Source organism: Prunus mume, unplaced genomic scaffold (assembly GCF_029339155.1).
Source record: "Prunus mume cultivar Tortuosa unplaced genomic scaffold, ASM2933915v1 scaffold17, whole genome shotgun sequence".
NCBI classification, from domain to species: domain Eukaryota; kingdom Viridiplantae; phylum Streptophyta; class Magnoliopsida; order Rosales; family Rosaceae; genus Prunus; species Prunus mume.
Window position 1 is genome coordinate 8197 of NW_028296563.1, and position 21762 is coordinate 29958.

Below are 21762 nucleotides of genomic sequence, written 5' to 3' on the forward strand. Positions count from 1 at the left end.
TGGCTCTGCAAATCTTCTGGTTTTAGAACTTTAGATCCTCTGTTTTTTGCCACTGCAGAAGTGTGTTCATGGTGATTGATCAGCAAATGTTATGTGTAACGTGTCTTTTTTTTTTTTTTTTTTTTTTCTCAATTAGGAGGTTAGGTTTGTGTTTTTCTTTTGTTTTTGACGAGGAAAATGGAAAATAGAACCTCAGGATGATTGTTAGGTTAATTTTTGAAGGTTAGTGTATGATAATAACAATTACTCGAGGCAAGAGCAACAAATTGAACGTGAATGTCTTTCTTTATTGCTAAATTACTCATCAGTGCCTAGAGCACAGGAAGGGCCAAGAAACATGATATTCTCCACGCAATAAATAGAAGCCAATCAAACAATTAAACGGCCAAAGCACTCACTATACAATCACAAATTAAGAGACCCCAAGTGGGAATACTGAAAAATGAAACTGTGACAACCAAGCTAATTCCAAGACCCTGCTGATAAATTCAACCCTCCAATATTGCCCACCTTCCCATTTAATCTTGCTTGGTTCCCAACTTGAAGAATATAGTAAAATCATGTGCAAGATGGCCACCAACAAAGTAGAAACACACTGGTCTGAATTGCAGATGTTGTAGATCATTGAAGTTTCTGCCAGACCCTTATTGAATGGACTTGGATTGGAAGCTTGATGCCTCAATTTCCCACTTTGGGAGCCTTCCTTTATTCCACTGTTTAAATTAAAACCTGCAATTGCAATTGGAAATTAATAACCCAAAACTAAAATGGTTTGATGATAATTGCAAATGTAAATGATAGCAAGAGACAATGAAGGTTTTCACTTACATGAACGGTCTATGCTTAATAGTGAATTGGAGGTGGGGGAGATGCATAAATGTAAACCGGCGGTGGTGGTGACTTCACAGGAGGTGGAGGGGACTCGTAGATGTAAGGGGGAGGAGGAGCGGGAGATGGTGGTGGTGGGGAGTTGTATTTGTATGGAGGTGTGTGGGGGTGGTGGGAGATGTATTTGGTGGTGGAGGAGATGGTGGGTGGTGGGGAGGGTGAGTGGTAGGGGGAGGAGAGTATGTCTGGTGGAGAGATAGTATGGTGGTGGGGATATGGAGGGAGGAGGAGAGTGGGGGGGTGGGGGGACTTGTAGATGGTAGAGGAGGAGAGGGAGATGGTGGTGGGGGAGGTAGTATGGAGGTTGTGGTTTGGGTGAAGGTGGTGGAGGTGACTTGTAGTAATATGGAGGTGGGGGAGAAGGTGAAGGTGGTGGAGGAGATTGGTAATAGTATGGGGTTGGTGGTTTGGGTGATGGTGGGGGAGGAGACTTGTAGTAGTATGGAGGTGGAGGAGAAGGTGATGGTGGTGGTGGGGACTTGTAGTAGTATGGTGGTGGAGGAGAGGGAGATGGTGGTGGGGGAGACTTGTACAAGTATGGAGGTTGTGGTTTGGGTGAAGGTGGTGGAGGTGACTTGTAATAATATGGAGGTGGGGGAGAAGGTGAAGGTGGTGGAGGAGACTGGTAATAGTATGGGGTTGGTGGTTTGGGTGATGGTGGGGGAGGAGACTTGTAGTAGTATGGAGGTGGAGGAGAAGGTGATGGTGGTGGTGGGGACTTGTAGTAGTATGGTGGTGGAGGAGAGGGAGATGGTGGTGGGGGAGACTTGTACAAGTATGGAGGTTGTGGTTTAGGTGAAGGTGGTGGAGGAGACTTGTAATAGTATGGGGGTTCTGGTTTAGGTGATGGTGGTGGGGAGACTTGTAATAGTATGGAGTGGGTGGTTTGGGGGATGGTGGAGGAGGAGACTTGTAGTAGTATGGGGGTTCTGGCTTAGGTGATGGTGGTGGGGGAGACTTGTACAAGTATGGAGGTTGTGGTTTGGGTGAAGGTGGTGGAGGAGACTTGTAATAGTATGGGGGTTCTGGTTTAGGTGATGGTGGTGGGGGAGACTTGTAATAGTATGGAGTGGGTGGTTTGGGGGATGGTGGAGGAGGAGACTTGTAGTAGTATGGGGGTTCTGGCTTAGGTGATGGTGGTGGGGGAGACTTGTAGTAGTATGGAGTGGGTGGTTTATGGAGATCTTGTAATAGTATGGAGGAGGTGAGAGGAGACTTGTAGTAGTATGGAGGTGGCTTAGGTGATGGTGGAGGTGGAGGAGACTTGTAGTAGTATGGGGGTTCTGGCTTAGGTGATGGTGGAGGAGGAGACTTGTAGTAGTATGGAGTTGGTGGTTTGGGTGATGGTGGTGGACTTGTAGTAGTATGGAGGTTGTGGCTTAGGTGATGGTGGTGGAGGAGACTTGTAGTAGTATGGAGGTTGTGGCTTAGGTGATGGCGGAGGAGGAGACTTGTAGTAGTATGGGGGTTCTGGCTTAGGTGATGGTGGAGGTGGAGGAGACTTGTAGTAGTATGGGGGTTGTGGCTTAGGTGATGGCGGAGGAGGAGACTTGTAGTAGTATGGGGGTTCTGGCTTAGGTGATGGTGGAGGAGGAGACTTGTAGTAGTATGGAGTTGGTGGTTTGGGTGATGGTGGTGGAGGAGACTTGTAGTAGTATGGAGGTTGTGGCTTAGGTGAAGGTGGTGGGGGAGACTTGTAGTAGTATGGAGTGGGTGGTTTGGGAGATGGTGGTGGAGGAGACTTGTAGTAATATGGAGTGGGTGGTTTGGGTGATGGTGGAGGAGGACTCTTGTAATAGTATGGAGGTTGTGGCTTAGGGGATGGTGGTGGAGGAGACTTGTAGTAGTATGGAGGTTGTGGCTTAGGTGATGGCGGAGGAGGAGACTTGTAGTAGTATGGGGGTTCTGGCTTAGGTGATGGTGGAGGAGGAGACTTGTAGTAGTATGGAGTTGGTGGTTTAGGTGATGGGGGTGGTGGTGGTGGTGATTTATAGTAGTATGGGGTTGGGGGTTTAGGTGATGGTGGTGGTGGGGACTTGTAGTAGTATGGAGTTGGTGGCTTAGGTGATGGTGGAGGAGGAGACTTGTAGTAGTATGGGGGTGGCTTAGGTGATGGTGGTGGTGGTGACTTGTAAACATATGCCGGAGGCGGTGGTGACTTGTAGTAGTAAGCGGGTGGTGGCGGCGACTTGTAGTAGTACTTGGGTGGCGGTGGAGGCGGTGACTTATACACATAAGTAGGCGTAGGCGGAGGCGGTGACTTGTAAACATAAGGAGGAGGATAATGTGGCTTGCTCTTTTCACACTCCTTGTAAGGAGTCTTTGGTGCATAAGCAAATGGCTTAGCCGAGAGCACAACTTCATCGTCAGTCTTGGACTTCACTTTGAGTTTGGCACCCTTGTTGCCCCAGTGTAGCATAGTTGGGATGTTGCATGGTGAGCCCTTGGGTGCTGCGTGGAGCTTGGCCTTGCAAGCCTTAGCTCCATATTTGCCATAATCAAAGTCAGGGACGGCGATACTGAATTTGCCATTGATCTTAGTTTTGCCATATGCCTTGGTTTCCTTCTTGCCAGCCCAGCAAGTGACCTCAACAACAGCACCTGTGGTCCATAATCAAAATAATAATTAATCAACCAATCATGTTGCTATTTATTGGAACTTTCTCTTTACAAGGACAGTCGCTTTAAGACAAACCAAAAAACTATATCCTAATGGAGAAGTTAATTAACCAATGATTTTGTTTTATTGTATGAATGTGCTGGATTTCAATACCAAATCCCTACTTGAAAAGGACCATGTGGACCTTGGAGGACTCATCTGTTGGATAACGAAAACTCCAAGTTGTTCTTATTGCTATATATTTAATTAATAAAAATTAATAAAAAAACGCAAGATTAGTTTGAAAACTATAAGCAAAAATAATGTAAATTAATTTTTATATCTCTTAATGCATATGCAACGCAAAACTAAAGCACCAACCATGTGAATTTAATCATTACACGTTGGGACCAGGTAGCTGATTTGAAAAACATCTCTTTCTTTCAAATGAGGAAAAAGGACCAAGATTGATAAAACAAACAAGCACAGTTCTAGCTAGACACTAAAGCTAATAATAATTACAAAATATGCGGAGAAAATTAATTTTAAAGAAATATGTACCTTTGAGGTGCTTCTTGTCGTGGGACTTCACCGGATAACCCCAGTCGTAGCATCTGTAGCAGTAGACCTTTCCGACAACCTTCGTCACGAATGGGTGGTGATGTGGGTAGGGATGGTAAGGAGTAGGTGGTGGAGGAGAAGTGTAGTAGTATGGAGGTGGAAGAGCCTTGGGTGGTGGTGGAGATTTGTAGTAGTAAGGCGGTGGTGGAGATGGAGAAGGCGGTGGCGGAGACTTGTAGTAGTATGGAGTTGGTGGTTTAGGTGATGGTGGTGGTGGGGATTTGTAGTAGTATGGGGTTGGTGGCTTAGGTGATGGTGGTGGTGGGGATTTGTAGTAGTATGGGGGTGGCTTAGGTGATGGTGGTGGTGGGGATTTGTAGTAGTATGGGGGTGGCTTAGGTGATGGTGGTGGTGGGATTTGTAGTAGTATGGGGGTGGCTTAGGTGATGGTGGTGGTGGGATTTGTAGTAGTATGGGGTGGCTTAGGTGATGGTGGTGGTGGGGATTTGTAGTAGTATGGGGTTGGCGGCTTAGGTGATGGTGGTGGTGGGGATTTGTAGTAGTATGGGGTTGGTGGTTTAGGTGATGGTGGTGGTGGGGATTTGTAGTAGTATGGGGAGGAGGTGGGAGAAGGAGGTGGTGGGGATTTGTAGTAGTGGTGGTGTTCTGTGGTGGTGGGGACTTGTAGTAGTATGGTGGTGGTGGTGAGGGTGAAGGAGGTGGAGGAGATGTATAGTGGTAAGGTGGAGGCGGTGAAGGAGAAGGTGGTGGCGGAGACTTGTAGTGGTACGGAGGTAGTTCTTTTGGTGGAGGAGGTGGAGACTTGTACACATAAGGTGGTGGTGGTGAAGGAGAAGGCGGTGGGGGTGACTTGTACTCATAAGTCGGTGGTGGGGATGGTGATGGTGGCGGTGGTGACTTGTACAAATAAGGCGGCGGTGGTGACTGTGACGGTGGTGGTGGAGACATGTAGACGTATGGCGGTGGTGGAGAGTGAACAGGAGGTGGTGGTGAGCTATAAACATATGGTGGTGGTGGGGGTGAAGAGTAGGGATAAGCATTTGCTTCTACTGAACCCACATTGCTTGAAACCACAACTAGTATAGCTGCTAATGCCACTGCCATTTGAGGCCAAAGACGGCCCCAAGAGGAGCCGCCACCCATTGTCGTCATGGGTTTTGCTAGAGAGCTACTCGGCAGCTCGGCTCAACGTCTCAAAATTTCACAAATTTTCTCTGGAAAATTGGGGATGAAGAGAGAGAATTTGCTCAAGGCTAGAGGAGCCTTGGATGGCTTTTCTGGCTTTTTTGGGGGAGGTGATGATTTGGTACATGCATGATATGGTGAGTTTTATAGTGACAGTGAGTCGTTGAGAGAGAGCTGTCAAAAAGGACTAGTTCTAATGGACTCTCTTAGATTAATACATCCAATGGGGTCGACCCTCTAGCTGGCCTTACCTATTTAATTCCAGTTGTTCGATTTTGTTTAATCAATTTTGGTTGATAATGCTAAAATATTAATACAGTCATGTCACTTTTTAATAATTCCACCTCTTGGGCTCCTTCTCTTGTCTATGAATTTTGAAACCAAAAAAACAAAAGAAGGAGAAAAAAATAGGAAGAAGAAAGCGAAGTTTATGTGGACACTAGGTTTGAAACCCGATCAATGATGAATTGATGACGTGAGACTGGTCCTGAGTGGCACCTATTGCAGCCGTTGGATCAAATCCTCACTAAATCATCAATGTATTTGGTATTTTAGTCAACCTTTCTGAAAGTTTTTAAAATCAGGAAAGGTGAGATCTGATTTGAGCCATCCAATTGTTGCCAGTAAATGCCATGTGAAGCTTCCATATCACATGCATGCATGTCAGTTTTTCTCTTTTTTTTTCAAATTCTTTGTTCTTTTTATATATATATTACTCTAATTAATTATGAACTTGTCTGAGCAAAAGAGATCAAAAGCTAAAGTAAATCAAAAAGGCCAATAATGAAGAACCTAACCAAGTTGGTGGCAAGTTAAAAGCAAAGAACAAAAGCAAAACAAAAAGAATATTGCAAGTTCATGGCAGCCCCCCTTAGGTAAGAAGACTTGAGAATTTGGTAATTTTTATTATTATTTTAAAATGCATATGATTCTGTACTCAAATTCGAATTCCCGTTCTCGGAATTTAATTTAGATTAGATTGCTTGTATATAAAAAAATGCATTTCATTTTTTACAATTATGCCAACAGGCAACAGCATGTGAATTTCAATCGAGTGGGCTTTGCAGCTTTTGTAGGTGAAATAAGCTACAAACAAGAGTGTAAAAGAAAAAAAGAAAAAGAAAAAAAGGCTATGCATACAAAGAGAATTATTGTGAATTTTTAGATGAATTTTTTCGTGCAAGAAATAATAATTCATGCTTCCTTCGAACATGAAAATAGATGCCCCCTACTGGCATGAAAATGACCTAGCTATGTTTTACTGGACCACCCATAAAGGACTTTTCTTTGATGAACACATAGGATTTCTTGAAAATTTTCCTTTCTCTTTTTCTTTTTCTTTTTCTTTTTCTTTTTTCCCAAATGGCCACTAGGGGTTTGGCTGACTTTACCTTTCTGTAATACCTATATAATCCAATAATGGACTATAGGTTAGAGATCAAATCACAGGCAAAATGGGAATTAAACAATTTAATATCCAAACATCCATCAAATTCCACCATAACTATATGGTCTATGACCACAGTGGATCATTTTTTGGGGGGCGGTGGGTAATTAAAAATAGTGGTTAGAAACATACCCAAGTGCACATGGTAGAAGAAACATACTAAAATCCAACAATTTTATTTTTATTTTTTGCTTACAAGTCAAGCTTTTCAAGTATATTTCAAAAGATAAAACATAAAATAAGCAAAGTCTTTGAATCAGCATAAAAGACTCACTCGTATAGTGATTTAGAGCAATTGCCCCGAATTAATTTACTATAACTAGAATATTCCACGTCTTTTGCATGATATAAAATGAAGAACTAGTACTATGTCACTTTTGTTGGTACATTGCCCCCAATCAGTTCACTATAACTATAAATACCTGTGGTTAAAAACTACAATTAGGGTTATAAATTGAGTGTTACTATGAGCATCAAGAAAATTTTGCAAAAGTTTAAAACCTGTCCCTTCACTCTTTTTGACTATTAAATGCCGTGCGTGATGAAACAACTCTAAAAAAGTCTAAATAGAACAAATGTTGAAGATTGGTGTGAGTTGTTGAGGCAAAGGAAATTAATAAATAAAATAGCAACCCTTCTTTTGATTGCTCTCATTGTGATTGTTTGGAAATGGAATATTAAGACCACAAGGAAAAAGGAGAGCCCCTACCAAACGGACCAACTGGTTATGATGTTGAAATCATAGAGTAAATGAGAGGTAAATATAAAGAAAGAGTTACCAATTTTGAGTAGCTAATTATGCCAAGATCTTTAAAGGACTACATCATGCATCCACCTGCTCTTGTTTCCCAAATCAGTTTAGGTATGGAGGCACAGATTGTATATTATTGGCAGAAACCAACATATACTAATGGTTTCATGTGCTTCATAGTTGGTTATACTATTACTATACTAGATGATTTAAATTCACAGCTAGCTCTGTTAGTTATGGAATTAACACAACTGTATTGTTATACAATTGTATCTTCAACCGTTGCAACGACGATTCATTTGATGGTTAAAAATGTGTAAAAAGTTTGTAGGTTTTTTTCTAATTCATGAGTGGACCCATAAACATATAACTATGTATCTATTTGTATAAGGTAGTATTCTCTTAGCATATACTTGATATATATTTGTTTAATTCTAAACACTGGAGGTGACACATGTAGGCCTAGAATGGTCGTGGCCCCTCCAACCAATATGTGATTCGTTTATGAAACAATTTGCAAAACCCAAAAATTAAGTTATTCACACTTTCGGCACATCCAAAAATTGTTTTTTAGCTCCGCCTCTAATTCTAAGAATTTAGTATGTTTGTTGTCCCAAAATTACTATTCACCTAAACAAAAATCTATGTAGTTAGTAGTTTATATTCACAGCTGACGGTCCAACAACATAAACAATTTCTTTATGAAAAACGCATAGAACTTTCATTATAGTAGAAGGAAATAGTAACACTACAGGCATTAACATGCTTAACAAGTTTCTATTTTTAATTTACAAATTGACGAAGGAGCACATGTAGCAATCAAGAAAGTTTTTCTTGATAATCCAATTACCATAATCTGCCGCTTCAATTTCAAAAGCTTCTATTGCCTTTAGAATCTTTATCCAATAAAAAACTACACCTGGCACAATAACGACACTTGGCCAATTGCAATATAATAATCAAGGAAAAAAAAAATTCAAGTCCTTTTCGTTGATTATTTTTGTAATTAGCAAATTGTTAACGATAATTTAATAAGTTTTTGTTTTATGTCGAATTTTCTTTAGATAAAAATAAAAAAGAGAAGGTCCTGAGTTCTGAGTAATTACTTTCTTAGAAAAATGTTTTGGGTTCGAGTCTTAACATCCGTATAATGTGTGTATTTTTAGTATATTATCGTCATTTTCAATAAAAAAGAGAAGTACTTTAAAACAAATCCAACCTAACGGATTTGAACCAGCAACTTAACGTTAAGTGAAACTCCAAACCCTACAAATTGTGGTCCTCTCTCTCTCTCTCTCTACCAAGTACTGTTGTGTTGTTGCTTGTCGAATTGAAAAGGGCCACCAAATTAAACTGAAATTAATTAATTTGGTGGATTGTGGTTGAAGCAACCTTAATTTATAATTTATTCCAATCAATCAAACAAAAACAATTTAAGAAATTTTAATTATATCCTCTGTTCATATATTTTTTTCCTTCTTGTTCATAAATTGAAAGAAATAATAATATTTAAATATTTGATTTCATGGGTGATCTGTCCAAACATGAAAAAGCACGTGCTGCTTCTTAAGACGCCTTCACACTGTAGTTCATGAACACGCAAGCAGAAATACGTAGCCAATATTCGTTTCGAAGCTTGATGCCCCTATTTTCCTCTTAATTAACTATTTTTCGAAGCTAAACACTTTTCATGTAGTTTATTATTATAGATCCCCACAAGATTTTGACCAACCCAAACGGATAATGAATAAGATACATTTGGAGGATTGCAAAAAGAGGTCAGGCTCTTGTAAAACTATCCTTCTTTTGGAATAATGGAGGACAAAAGAAGAAGGGGAGACTTGAGTATGGGGATAAGTATTTTTTTTTTTAACCTTGAGTAAAAAAAAATTATATAAAACAAAAAGATTTTTCACAATTCATACACCCGTAAACATTTCAACATACTTTTTTCTATTTCGTTTTAAATATTATTGGCGATAACCGTCATTATGACCGTCTAGTACTTTACCGGACTAGCATCTCAATAACCAAGGGCGGAGCTAAAATTTATAGTTTGGGGATAAGTATTTTTTTTAAACCTTGAGTAAAAAAAAAACTACATAAAACAAAAGATTTATCTCAATTCATCCACCCTTAAACATTTCAACACACCTTTTTTTTTCATTTTTAAATCGATAATGTCATCGACAGTGATACTTTACCTGGCTAGCATCCCAATAACCAAGGGCGGAGCTAAAATTTATAGTTTGGGGAGGCGAGGGAAAAACTTAAAGTTCTAATAGAAAATATTATAATGTTTAAAGTACATAATAAAACTTAGATGCTAAAACACTAAGAATGACAAAAGGACCAAAAAATAGTATAATAACCACAACAAGCAAGAAAAGAGAGTAAAATTCATGAGTTGCATGCATATAACATAACAATATCAAAGTGTGTGAAAAAATTTGCAATGGCCAGAGTCATGTCAAGCCCGTACATGTCTCCGTCCGCTGCCAACAACCAACAAGGAAGAGTGGTCATTTAAGACGATTGACAACAACTGACCTTCTGGTGTACGTGTAAATGGTAGCCAAATTAACCATGCCCAAGCTATGGCCATGGCAAAGGTTCAAAGCTTATCTCTTTTGGTTTTAGGTGTTGTCTTTTATAGTGAATTGAAATTTTATGCAAGATTAAAGATATAATAAAGGAGGACTAGGGTGAGCATAATGAAGTGGCAGTAACACCATTCCTAAAAAAAGTTTGTTAGATAGGCTTTTCCAAGGAAGGTTCATACTTCTCAGCATATATAATTAATACTCTAAGAAAATTCCCAAGTTGAATCTTCTGATAAACTTTGAAATTTGATAATAGGTCTCCATCACAATAATTTTCATTTCGTTGGGCCATCGGTGTGAGGAATATTAATATATAACTATTTTCTGATGAGACCTGCCCCTTTCTTAACGTTAATCCGATCAAGTTTGCATTTCTAAAAGTCATTATATATAGTTTAAAATTTTAATTAATCCTGTTTAACATTTGAGTGCTGGCGTCTTATCATTAAGATCAAATCGAACCCTTTCATACGCCTCACATGAACAATAGTGAAGCTTTGAATAAAGCCAAATTATGTCTATCAATCGTGAGCTCTTGTATGTTTAAAATATATAATGAACCCTTAGAAGAGGACATCAAATCGGATCTACCCTTCCCACCAATTAACTTCATGATTTTTTTTCTTCTAATACAAGCGATAAACTACAAGAGAGAGAGGAGATATCTTACACACCCTATCAAGATGTTATAGGAATTCGAACCTAAGATCACTAGTCTGCAAGTCAAGACCCTTTCTGGACTAGACCCCATTGGCATTAATTTCATTAACTTAACACTACCATATTCTTATAACGAGCCTTCCTCCTTTCCTAATTCTAATTTACATTCTCCTCCATTTATCACCTAGCTTTTATTTTTAGAGAATTCAAGAATTTGTAATTAAGATGTTATGTTACTGAATGAGTTCAATTTTCTTAAGATCAAGATATATATAAGATATTATGTTCAAATATCCATGAATGTTGAATGAGCATAATTTATGGCTTGGCCTGCACTGCATGCATAATATTATCTTAAGATCAAGATATATATAAGATATTATTTTCAAATATCCATGAATGTTGAATGAACAAAATTTAGTGGGGTTAAGCCCGATCGATATCTTATGGATCAATCTGCATGGATGGATCCTAAGCCCTTAATTAAGTCAACTCCACCCTTTGATTGGCAGGGCGGGCAAAAGAAAAGAGAAGAAGAATAATAAAGGATTATATCGATCGCATGTCACCTATATGCCTACATGTGGAAATATTTTTAATTAATTTTGCAGCTCGAACTGGGTCCGTGGATATGTCAGTGTAATGTAACAGGTCGGGTGCTTACTAAGACAGATTTGATGCTCATTTAATTTGATAGATTTGTGTTTTGGTTTTTTTAGTAAAATAATAGTACTCTTGTGAAGCAAAATAAATATAATGCGAGGGGTTTTTAATTCAAGTAATTAATAGTAGTTATTTTTATATCTGAGTTCGAATCCTTCATTCCTCATTATCGCTTGTGTTTAAAAAAAAAAAGTGGTTTTTTTTTAATGAAGGAAAACGATTTACTACGAAGTGATATTTGTTCATCCCCTTTCATTCCACCTAAAATAATATGTCACCAAATTATTGGTTTCTGTTTCAAAAAACAAAACAGAAAGGTTATTGGTTTCCTTTTTTACTTTCTCACCTAAACATCCAATCAAACAAAAAGATTGCTTGCTACATGTGCTCTCCTTTTCTTTCCCTTCACCAAAGCTATGTTCCTCCATCTCCTTACAGCATATTAATTACGTGATAGTCGGAAAAGAAACTACCGCACCAGATTTTTACAATTGTACCCTGATAAATAAATAAATAAAATTCTTTATCGAAGAGGAAACAGTTGCGGTGTTATAAAGATAATCATCATGAGCACTAAGGCTAAGGAGGTAAAAGTACTGCAAAGGTTTTCTATTTGTTGGAAGATGCTTATCCGGACACTGTATGCTATATATATGATCTATGATTCATACGGACTAGTTTTGTCTTTGTTAGGCTTGGAAAATGAGTCCTGTGGAGCAGATCAACTCACCCGTGGCCTTGTCAGAAATTCTATCAAACAATCTATTGATGCTATTTTTCGGAGATGGCCAACTTAGAGAAATATGATGAGTCTTCAGTAGGGGAAAATATGAGGCCTTTCAGCAAGGAAAGAACCTACAGAAGACAAAGTGGGAGAAGCAGTCATTAAGCTTCGAATACTGGTGTGGTGCCGGCCGAAGGCTCTTCGATGCTTAAGTTAGTTAAGAGTAGTAATTTTGGCAGAGTAACAGTAAAAGTGAGAAAGTAGTTATCCTTTTTACTTGGGTACTGTTCCCCACAAAGTTTCGATGTGGGACTTTGTGCAAGCAGCTATGGTGGTGACATGTGTCTTGGAGATTAGGTTCGACAGTTGAGAGCTTCGGCAGTCGGGAGCTTTGGCAGGTGTTTGGCACCTTGAAAGAGTGTCTTCTTTCGGCAGTAGAGAAGGCGTGTCTGCCTTGGTGCTAGTCCATTTGAGGCTAAATATGCTCGATCGATTATGGTATAAACACAATCTTTAGATGGGATGCTGGTTGCCGTAGAAGTTGTGTCATAACTATAGCACCCAAAAAAAAAAAAAATTACAAGAGATGGAAGACCAAGAAGGTTAAGCAAGTATCTCTACACATATAGAGATTGATTGTCAAGTTAATTAAGTAACCTACCCTCCGACAAAACAAAGACAAATAAAAAATATTTTATATGCACAAATGATTGATGTTGTTTCATCGTAAAAGTATAATTGATGATCACTTTAATAATTACAACAGATTAATATATTGTTCATCTTTGTCACGACATTAATTAAAGAATCACATGCTCATTTAATATTGAAAATATTAGTGTAACGAAAAAAGAAAAAGAAAAAGAAAACTCTTCCCTTAGCAAAAATAAAATAAAATGTATCCAGTCGCAAAATTAATGGACGTGCATATGATTTTTGTTATTAGGTTAGATCTGGTAAACCTTCTTCTATACAGATAGGGCGATTCAAATATATAAACAATAATGGTGGGAAATGGACATTTTGTCATTATTATTTATTTGTTAAAGCATTTTTCAGTCAAATAAAATTCAAATTATCTGATTCCTTTTAATGATTATTGTGAGTGTACCTGCAGGCTGCAGCCCCCCTCTCCCTATCTCAATTGATTAAATAAAATAAAATAAAGACCGTTCTCATTTGTTAAGTGTCACCTATATTGAAAATGTAATCACTAACTAATATGCTTGTGTAATCTATTAAATATTGATATCGGTGCTATTAGTAGTAAAATCATTCACTTATTATTATATTTTGTTTTGTTAAGTTTCTAATATGATATTTTTAAACTCTTCAGCAACTATTCGATCCACCGACACCTATTTTGAGGTACCAATCCAAGGAAAAAACAAAAATTCATGCCCTCCGTGGCTAGTGTTGGGAAAAAAATAGTTTAGATCAGAGACATGTTGACATCTCATTTCAGTTTTATCCAGAATCATCGATTATATATATATATATATATAATTATAATTATAATTAGATGATACATACTAATATCGTGACCTTCCGAGAAAACCCCCATACCAGTTTGGCAAATGGTTAATTAAATTACACGGAATATCGACATGTTTAGGGTGTGTTTAGGTAAATAGCATAACAGCTTCAATATCCTCATTGATTATGTTTTCCCCTATGTGTGGTACACAGTACACATGACTATAATGTTTTCGTAGTACATCCAGTCTCTATCCCTAGCAAACATCATGAGCTGTTTTGCATCTTCTAAGAAATTTCTTTCCAACGCATCTGAATTCTTCTATGACAACTAATTTTCTTCCACCACCATAAACGCACGTGATGTTCTTTGGACCAAATTGAGAACAATATTAAACTAGTCTAATTTAGAACAGTAGAATATATAGCTTGCTCTTATGGACTTCCTAATCTCCGCAAGCAATCTTCTTTAGACATTGACTTCAACTACCAGAGCAGGTATCTGTCTTACTTTTGTAATCAACACAAGCAACAATATGTCATGGATTATAGTGGACCATTATCATATATTACAAACTTTCTGCTATCTGCATGTTAGATTAATTGTTGGTTGTCTCTTAGACCTTTTGTCCTTTTTTTTTTTCAAAATTAATTCATAATATTTTAGATTATATGCAATGCAATTGTAGAAATTTTTTAGACTAAAATGGCCCAAAAGAGAGTGTAAAACAATTCTTTTTCCTCATACGGTCGATGCTGGAGAAAAAAAAATCCAAGACTTCTAGCAACATTTCTTTTTTGTTGCTTTTTTTGTTTGTCTTTTGTCTAATTTTGGGAGAAGTTACGAATATTTCAGGAAAGGAATTAGGCCATGAACACAACTCAGCCCCACCGCTCTTAAAGTATTAATTTATAATTTATCATAATATAGTAATTTTTGTGACAAGAAAAGGAAAAAATTGTGGAGATAGTTATTTTAAAAGTTTTTCTTTCGTGAGTTGTTTATGTACACATTAGTCATCTACACATATGAGTGCTTTCGTAGTTAGTTAAATAACAGATTGACTTTATTTCTGCCACAATCACATTGACGGCGTCTCTACAAGCATATCAACAGTCCAAGCTTTTTCCTCCGCCGCAGTCCGCATCGGTCAATACCTTGAGTCGATTGGGGGACCGGCTTGTGACTGTTTCATATCCGATTGGGGCACATCGCCAGCCCCCATATGCTTCCCTCTCAACAATTTCAAGCACTTTTTGACTCTCTTTTCAAAGTCGTTTTATTCTTTGCCTCACATTACTTGTTTACTATTGGTTTCTCGCCCGTATTTAGCCTTGGACATAATTTATCGCTCAATTGGGGCTGCATTCCTAAACAACTCAACTCAACGACAGTGCCTCGTGATGTGACAGGGTCCGGGTACAACAGAGCTCTTACCCTCTCCGGCGCCACATTCCAATGGACTTGGATATGGTTCACCGCTGAGGACTCTTCTCTAGACTACAATTTGGATGCCATGTGAGCTCAATTCTAAAGCTAGACTATGCCTAATTCGCACGCCATTTGTAAGGAATCCTTGTAAGTTTCTTTTCCTCTGCTTATTGATATGCTTAAATTCAGCGGGTAACCCCCCTGACCTGGAGTTACGTTGAAAGCTTAGTCAGAGCCAAGGATTTCTTCGAGCCTTCGATGTGCGACGACTGCACACGACAGGCAACCAAGGTTTCACAACCACCGATTGTCCTGTCATATGTTGCCGAGGACTTGGTATTTATGACAAGTGCTTGGCGGAGTGCACATGAGGCCATCCTGCAACCTCGAGGGAGTGGTAGAGGGTAATGGCGTGTGATGTCTAGGAAGACGTGCCCTTGGCTTAATGGCTTTGGGCGCAACTTGCTTTCAAAGACTCGATGGTTCATGGAATTCTGCACTTAACACCAAGTATCACGTTTCGCTACGTTCTTCATCCATGTGAGCATCAAGATATTCATTGTCGAGAGTTATTTTGACATATTTGAAGATGATGACGCCACCCGCGCACACCATTTTTGGGACAATAGGGAAGTGCTCTCACATTCAAGTTTCTTGGTGCAGTTCGCACCGATGTTCATTTGTACGCCCGAAAGGGTCAGTTGCGTAGACGCAATGCAACCCTCCCGACATAAAGGGACATCGAGCCATAAGATCCCTTATCCCCCGCTTTGAAACTAGTTCTCTGGTCGTTCAGCTAGGCAGGTTTTGACAATGATCCTTTCGCATGTTCACATATGGAAACCTTGTTATGACTTCTCCTTCTGAAAAATGATATGGTTCATTGGACTTCTTGTGACATGGCTGGTAGCAAACAACTTACGTCGTCGTGATCCGAACACTTCAATCGGTAGGAACGACAAGCGGTGTGTATAAAGAACAAGGACATAGTCAATGCTAGTAGATGACTTGCGCTTACTAGGAATTTCTTGTTGAAGACCAACAATTGCAATGATCTATTCCCATCACATATAGAAATTTTTTAGACTAAAATGGCCCAAAAGAGAGTGTAAAACAATTCTTTTTCCTCATACTCTAGCAACATTTCTTTTTTGTTGCTTTTTTTGTTTGTCTTTTGTCTAATTTTGGGAGAAGTTACGAATATTTCAGCAAAGGAATTAGGCCATGAACACAACTCAGCCCCACCGCTCTTAAAGTATTAATTTATAATTTACCATAATATAGTAATTTTTGTGACAAGAAAAGGAAAAATTGTGGAGATAGTTATTTTAAAAGTTTTTCTTTCGTGAGTTGTTTATGTACACATTAGTCATCTACGTATATGAGTGCTTTCGTAGTTAGTTAAATAACATATTGACTTTATTTCTACCACAATCACGTCGACGGCACCTCTACGAGCATATCAACAGTCCGAGCTTTGGCCTTCGCTGCAATTCGCATCGGTCAATACCTTGAGTCGATTGGCGGACCGGCTTGGGACTGTTTCATATCCGATTGGGGCACATCGCCAGTCCCCATATGCTTCCCTTTCGACAATTTCAAGCACTCTTTGACTCTCATTTCAAAGTCATTACTATCGGTTTCTCGCCCGTATTTAGCATTGGACATAATTTATCGCTTTACTGGGGCTGCATTCCTATACAACTCAATCACCAATAGTGCCTCGTGGTGCGACAGGGTCCATGTACAACAGAGCTCTTACCCTCTCCGGCGCCACATTCCAATGGACTTGGATATGGTCCGCCGCTGAGGACGCTTCTCTAGACTACAATTCGGATGCCATGTGAGCCTAATTCTAAAGCTAGACTATGCCTAATTCGCAGACCATTTCTAAGGAATCCTTGTAAGTTTTTTTTCCTCTGCTTATTGATATGCTTAAATTCAGCAGGTAAGCCCCCTGTCCTGGGGTTACGTTGAAAGCTTAGTCAGAGCCAAGGATTTCTTCGAGCCTTCGATGTGCGACGACTGCACACAACAGACAACCAAGGTTTCACAACCACTGATTGTCCTATCATGCGTTGCTGAGGACTTGGTATTTATGACAAGTGCTTGACGAAGCGCACATGAGGCCATCCTACAATCTCGAGGGAGTGGTAGAAGGCAATGGCGTGTGACGTCTAGGAAGATGTGCCCTTGGCTTAATGGCTTTGGGCGTAACTTGCTTTCAAAGACTCGATGGTTCATGAGATTCTGCACTTAACACCAAGTATCACATTTCGCTATGTTCTTCATCCATGTGAGCATCAAGATATCCATTGTCGAGAGTTATTTTGACATGTTTGAAGATGATGAAACCACTCGCGCAGACCATTTTTGGGACAATAGGGAAACGCTCTCTCATTCAAGTTTCTTGGTGTAGTTCACGCTGATATTCATTTGTACGCTCGAAAGGGTTAGTTGCGTAGACGCAATGCAACCCTCCCAACATAAAGGGATATCGAGCCATAAGATCCCTTATCCCCCGTTTTGAAACTAGTTCTCTGGTCGTTCTGCTAGGCAGGTTTCGACAATGATCATTTTGCATGTTCACATATGGAAACCTTGTTACGACTTCTCCTTCTTAAAAATGATATGGTTCATTGGACTTCTCGTGACATGGCTGGTAGCAAACAACTTACGTCGTCGTGATCTGAACACTTTAATAGACCATTCAATCGGTAGGAGCGACAAGCGGTGTGTACAAAGGATAAGGACATAGTCAATGCTAGTAGATGACTTGCGCTTACTGGGAATTTCTTGTTGAAGACCAACAATTGCAATGATCTATTCCCATCACGATGAAATTTCAAAGATTAATCTGGCATGTCGGCCAAGGCAATAGACTCGTTGAATACATCAGTGCAACACGTGTGTGGCTCAGAACATCTAAGGGCATCACAGACCTATTATTGCCTAAAAATTCCTTAGCCTAGGTGACCATAGTCCCTCTAAGAAGCTAACCGCGGAGGGATCCTCCTTATAGCTAGTTAGCAGACTAAGGTTAACTAGACAAATCGCTCCACCAACTAAGAACGACCATGCATCACCACCTATAGAAGAAAGAAAGAGCTCTCAGTCTGTTAATCCTTACTATATCTTGACTTTGTTAGTTTCCTCATGTTAAGTCAAATTAAGCAGCAGACTTCACTCATAGTGGTGCCCTTTCGTCAATTCCTTTAAGTTTTAGCCTTGCGACCATACTACCCCCGAAACCCAAAAACTTTGATTTCTCATCAGGTGCCAGCAGAGTTCTAAAAGTAACTTCCGCCGATCCATGGTCAACGTCTTTTATGGTTGAGACTAGGATGTTATCTAATCATCTTTAAGCCCCTAACTTTTGTTCTTGATTAATGAAAACATACTTGGTAAATGCTTCTGTAGTTGTTCATCTTTCATAAATCCAAGAATTTCACCTCTCACTATGGAATACGAATGTCTCCTACTTTCCTTGTTAATCATTACTCCGATCCCAAAGACCAATATAATAAGACTAAAATTCTATGATGTTATCACATGCTAATGTATCCAGAGCATATGCTTGCTTTGAGAACTCTAATTTCTTCAAAGTAACAGCACCGAAGGCACGACCCGATCAATTAAGTTCATGAATGTATAGCCAGTAGAAAGGACGAGCTGACCGGTGCACATCACAGACGGACCGTGCACACACAAGCAATGCCTAAACAATTCTAATCATAGCTCAACCACCTCAAGCACATCATTCACCCATTCTGGTGCGGCGGTATGTGGGATAGTTGCGGATTAGGGTTGAGCACTTGCCATGGATCAAAAAGTGTCATTTGGGTGAAGTTTTTCAAAAAGTTCTTTAAATCTTGTGGGTTTGCAACTCGAAAGAGTTTCACACTTTCAATGTCCCTGGTATTGATTTGAGTTCCTAAAAATAGTCGTGCACACCAAAATTACGACACCAAAATTAAACTTTACCGATGACACTCCGACTTACCACTCATCCACTACTCTGAAGACAAAAAAATAGTTCTTTTTCATTTTGAGGAAATTATTTGAAAATGTGTTCCAAAGAACTCCGTGATCCTACATGCAAAACAATGCCTAGGAAAACCCAATATGTAAATTTAAAGCTAACCCAAGTAAAATACTTAAAAGCTATCCTACTCATCAAAACAATTACCACTATAAACAAATACAGTATTTCGGGAGTTAAAATATATAAAAAGTGGTTTGAAATAGGAACATGTGAGCATAACAAAGATTCCAACACGCACAATCCAACACACGTAGAGCGCTTAGCTTTGCGTATTTATCCGCATTAGAGGCAAGGGAAAACAAAGTTCCTATTAGCCCCATAATAACGCCAACAGTCTTCGACATTTCTCTGGGTGTTTCTTGGGGTGTGGGTTGTTTTAAAATATATAATGAGATGTGGTATGAGGCCATAGTTAAATCCAAATTTATTATTTTTTTTGAAAACATAAAAGGGAAAAGACAACACAAAAATCATAATAATAAATAAAAAAAGCCGACGACACATAAGAAGTAGAAGAACGAAAAAAGAAGAGGAAAAAGAAAGAAGAACATATTAGCATAACAAAGACTTCCAACACGCATAATCCAACACACGAAGAGTGTCTGGCTTTGCGTATTTATCTGCATCAGAGGTGAGGAATAACGCCCACCGCCACCGACATTTCTGTTGGCGTTTCTTGAGGTGTGGGTTGTTCTAAAATATATAACGTGATGTGATCAGAGGCCATACCTAGACCCAAAACGAAGTTTTTTATTTTTATTTTTTATTTTTTAAAACAGAGCTTGAAAACATAATAAAGAAAAGACAACACAAAAACAAATGAAGAGATAACATATAAAAAATAGGAGAACAAAGAAAGAAGAGGGAAAAAAAGAGAGGAACTTATATGCTTAACAAAGATTTCCGACATGCACAATCCAGTAAACGTAAAGCATCTGGCTTTGCATATTTATCCGCATTAGAGGCAAGAGAAAACAAAGTTCCCGTTAGCCTTATAATAATGCCCATAGCCGTCGGCATCTCTGCGGGTATTTCTTGGGGTGTGGGTTGTTCTAAAATATATAATGTGATTTGGTTAGAGGCCATAGCTAGACGCAAAAAAAAGATTTTTTTTCTTTGGAAAACAGAGTTTGAAAACATAAAAAAGAAAAGAAAATGCAAAAACAAAAAAGCCAACGAGGAGACAACATATAAGAAAATAGGAGAACGAAGAAAGGGGAGAAAAAAGAAATAAGAAGATATGAGCTTAACAAAGATTCCCAACATAGGTAGAGGGCCTGGCTTTACATATTTATCCGCATTAGAGGCGAGGGAAAACAAAATTCCTGTTAACCCCATAATAACACCCACAGCTGCGGCAATTGTTTTAAAATATATAAGGTGATGTGGTCAGAGGCACTAGCTAGACAAAACAAAGATTTTTTTTTTCTTCTTCTGAAAGCTTGAAAACATAAAAAAGAAAAGACATCGTAAAAACAAAAAAAGCCAACAAAGAGGCAACATATATGAAAATAAGAGAACAAAGAAAGAATAGGAAAAAGAAATAAAAACATATGAGACTAACATAGATTTCCAATACACGTAGAGCACCTGGCTTTGTATATTTATCCGCATTAGTGGCAAGAGAAAACGAAGTTCCCGTTAGCCCCATAACAACACCCACATCCGCCGGCATCTCTGCGAGTGTTTCTTGTAGTTGTTCTAAAATATATAACGTGATGTGGTCAAAGGCCGTAGCTAGACCCAAAACAAATTTTTTTTTTCTTCTAAAAACAAAACAAAAAAGAAAAGACAATGCAAAAAAAAAAAAAAAAAAAAAGAAGCAAATGAAGAGACATCATATAAGAAAATAGGAGAACGAAGAAAGAAGAGGAAAAATAAATAAAAACATATGAGACTAACAAAGATTTCCAACACATATAGAGTGCCTGGCTTTGCATATTTATTAGCATTAGAGGCGAGGGAAAACAAAGTTCCCCTTAGCCCCATAACAACACCCACAACCGCTGACATATCTGTGAGTGTTTCTTAGGGTACGAGTTGTTCTAAAATATATAAGGTGATGTGGTCAAAGGCCGTAGCTAGACCCAAACAAAGATTTTTTATTTTATTTTTTATGAAAACAAAACGGAGCTTGAAAATATAAAAAAGAAAAGATAACGCAGAAACAAGAAAGCGAACGAAGAGGCAACATATAAGAAAATAGGAGAATGAAGAAAGAAGAGGAAAAAGAAATAAAAACATATGAGACTAACAAAGATTTCCAACACACATAGAGTGCCTAGCTTTGCATATTCATCCGCATTAGAGGCGAGGGAAAATAAAGTTCCCGTTAGCCCCATAACAGCACCTACAAACGCTGACATATCTGTGAGTGTTTCTTAGGGTGTGAGTTGTTCTAAAATTTATAAGGTGATGTGGTCAGAGGCTGTAGCTAGACCCAAAACAAAGATTTTTTTTTTCTTTTGAAAACAAAATGGAGCTTGAAAATATAAAAAAGAAAAGACAACGCAAAAACAAAAAAGCGAACGAAGAGGCAACATATAAGAAAATAGGAGAATGAAGAAAGAAAAGGAAAACGAAATATGACTGACCCCTCAACAAGTCAAGAACTCTCTTCTAATTCTGATCCAACACAATTGCGTTCAACCCTTCTACTTCGAAAAATTCGGTGCGTCTCTTAACCCTAAACCCAGCTTCTGTTCTT

At 38.8% G+C, this 21762-nt stretch overlaps 1 protein-coding gene, 1 long non-coding RNA gene, 2 other non-coding genes and 1 pseudogene across 4 annotated transcripts; all 5 read right to left on the reverse strand.

The window, feature by feature from the left end:
• Nucleotides 1-266: 266 nt before the first annotated feature.
• On the reverse strand, nt 267-995 carry LOC148914369 (uncharacterized). The gene is made up of 2 exons (XR_016123076.1): nt 829-995; nt 267-729 (listed from the first exon to the last, which is right to left on the reverse strand). It is a non-coding gene; the product is annotated as an uncharacterized LOC148914369 (long non-coding RNA).
• Nucleotides 996-1147: 152 nt separating this feature from the next.
• LOC148914370 (uncharacterized) lies at nt 1148-5212 on the reverse strand (the record flags this gene model as incomplete). The annotated part of the gene is given in 6 exon segments (XM_089043689.1): nt 1148-1746; nt 1749-2232; nt 2234-3489; nt 4049-4447; nt 4535-4848; nt 4920-5212. Coding segments are annotated over 6 exon segments (3345 nt in total), but the record flags the coding sequence as incomplete, so codon positions are not given.
• A 10213-nt stretch (nt 5213-15425) lies between these two features.
• LOC148914371 (5.8S ribosomal RNA) lies at nt 15426-15581 on the reverse strand. Its single transcript, XR_016123079.1, has one exon. It is a non-coding gene; the product is annotated as a 5.8S ribosomal RNA (ribosomal RNA).
• Nucleotides 15582-17181: 1600 nt separating this feature from the next.
• LOC148914372 (5.8S ribosomal RNA) lies at nt 17182-17337 on the reverse strand. The gene has a single exon (XR_016123078.1). It is a non-coding gene; the product is annotated as a 5.8S ribosomal RNA (ribosomal RNA).
• Nucleotides 17338-17577: 240 nt separating this feature from the next.
• On the reverse strand, nt 17578-18846 carry LOC148914373 (18S ribosomal RNA; annotated as a pseudogene).
• Between the last annotated feature and the right edge of the window lie 2916 nt (nt 18847-21762).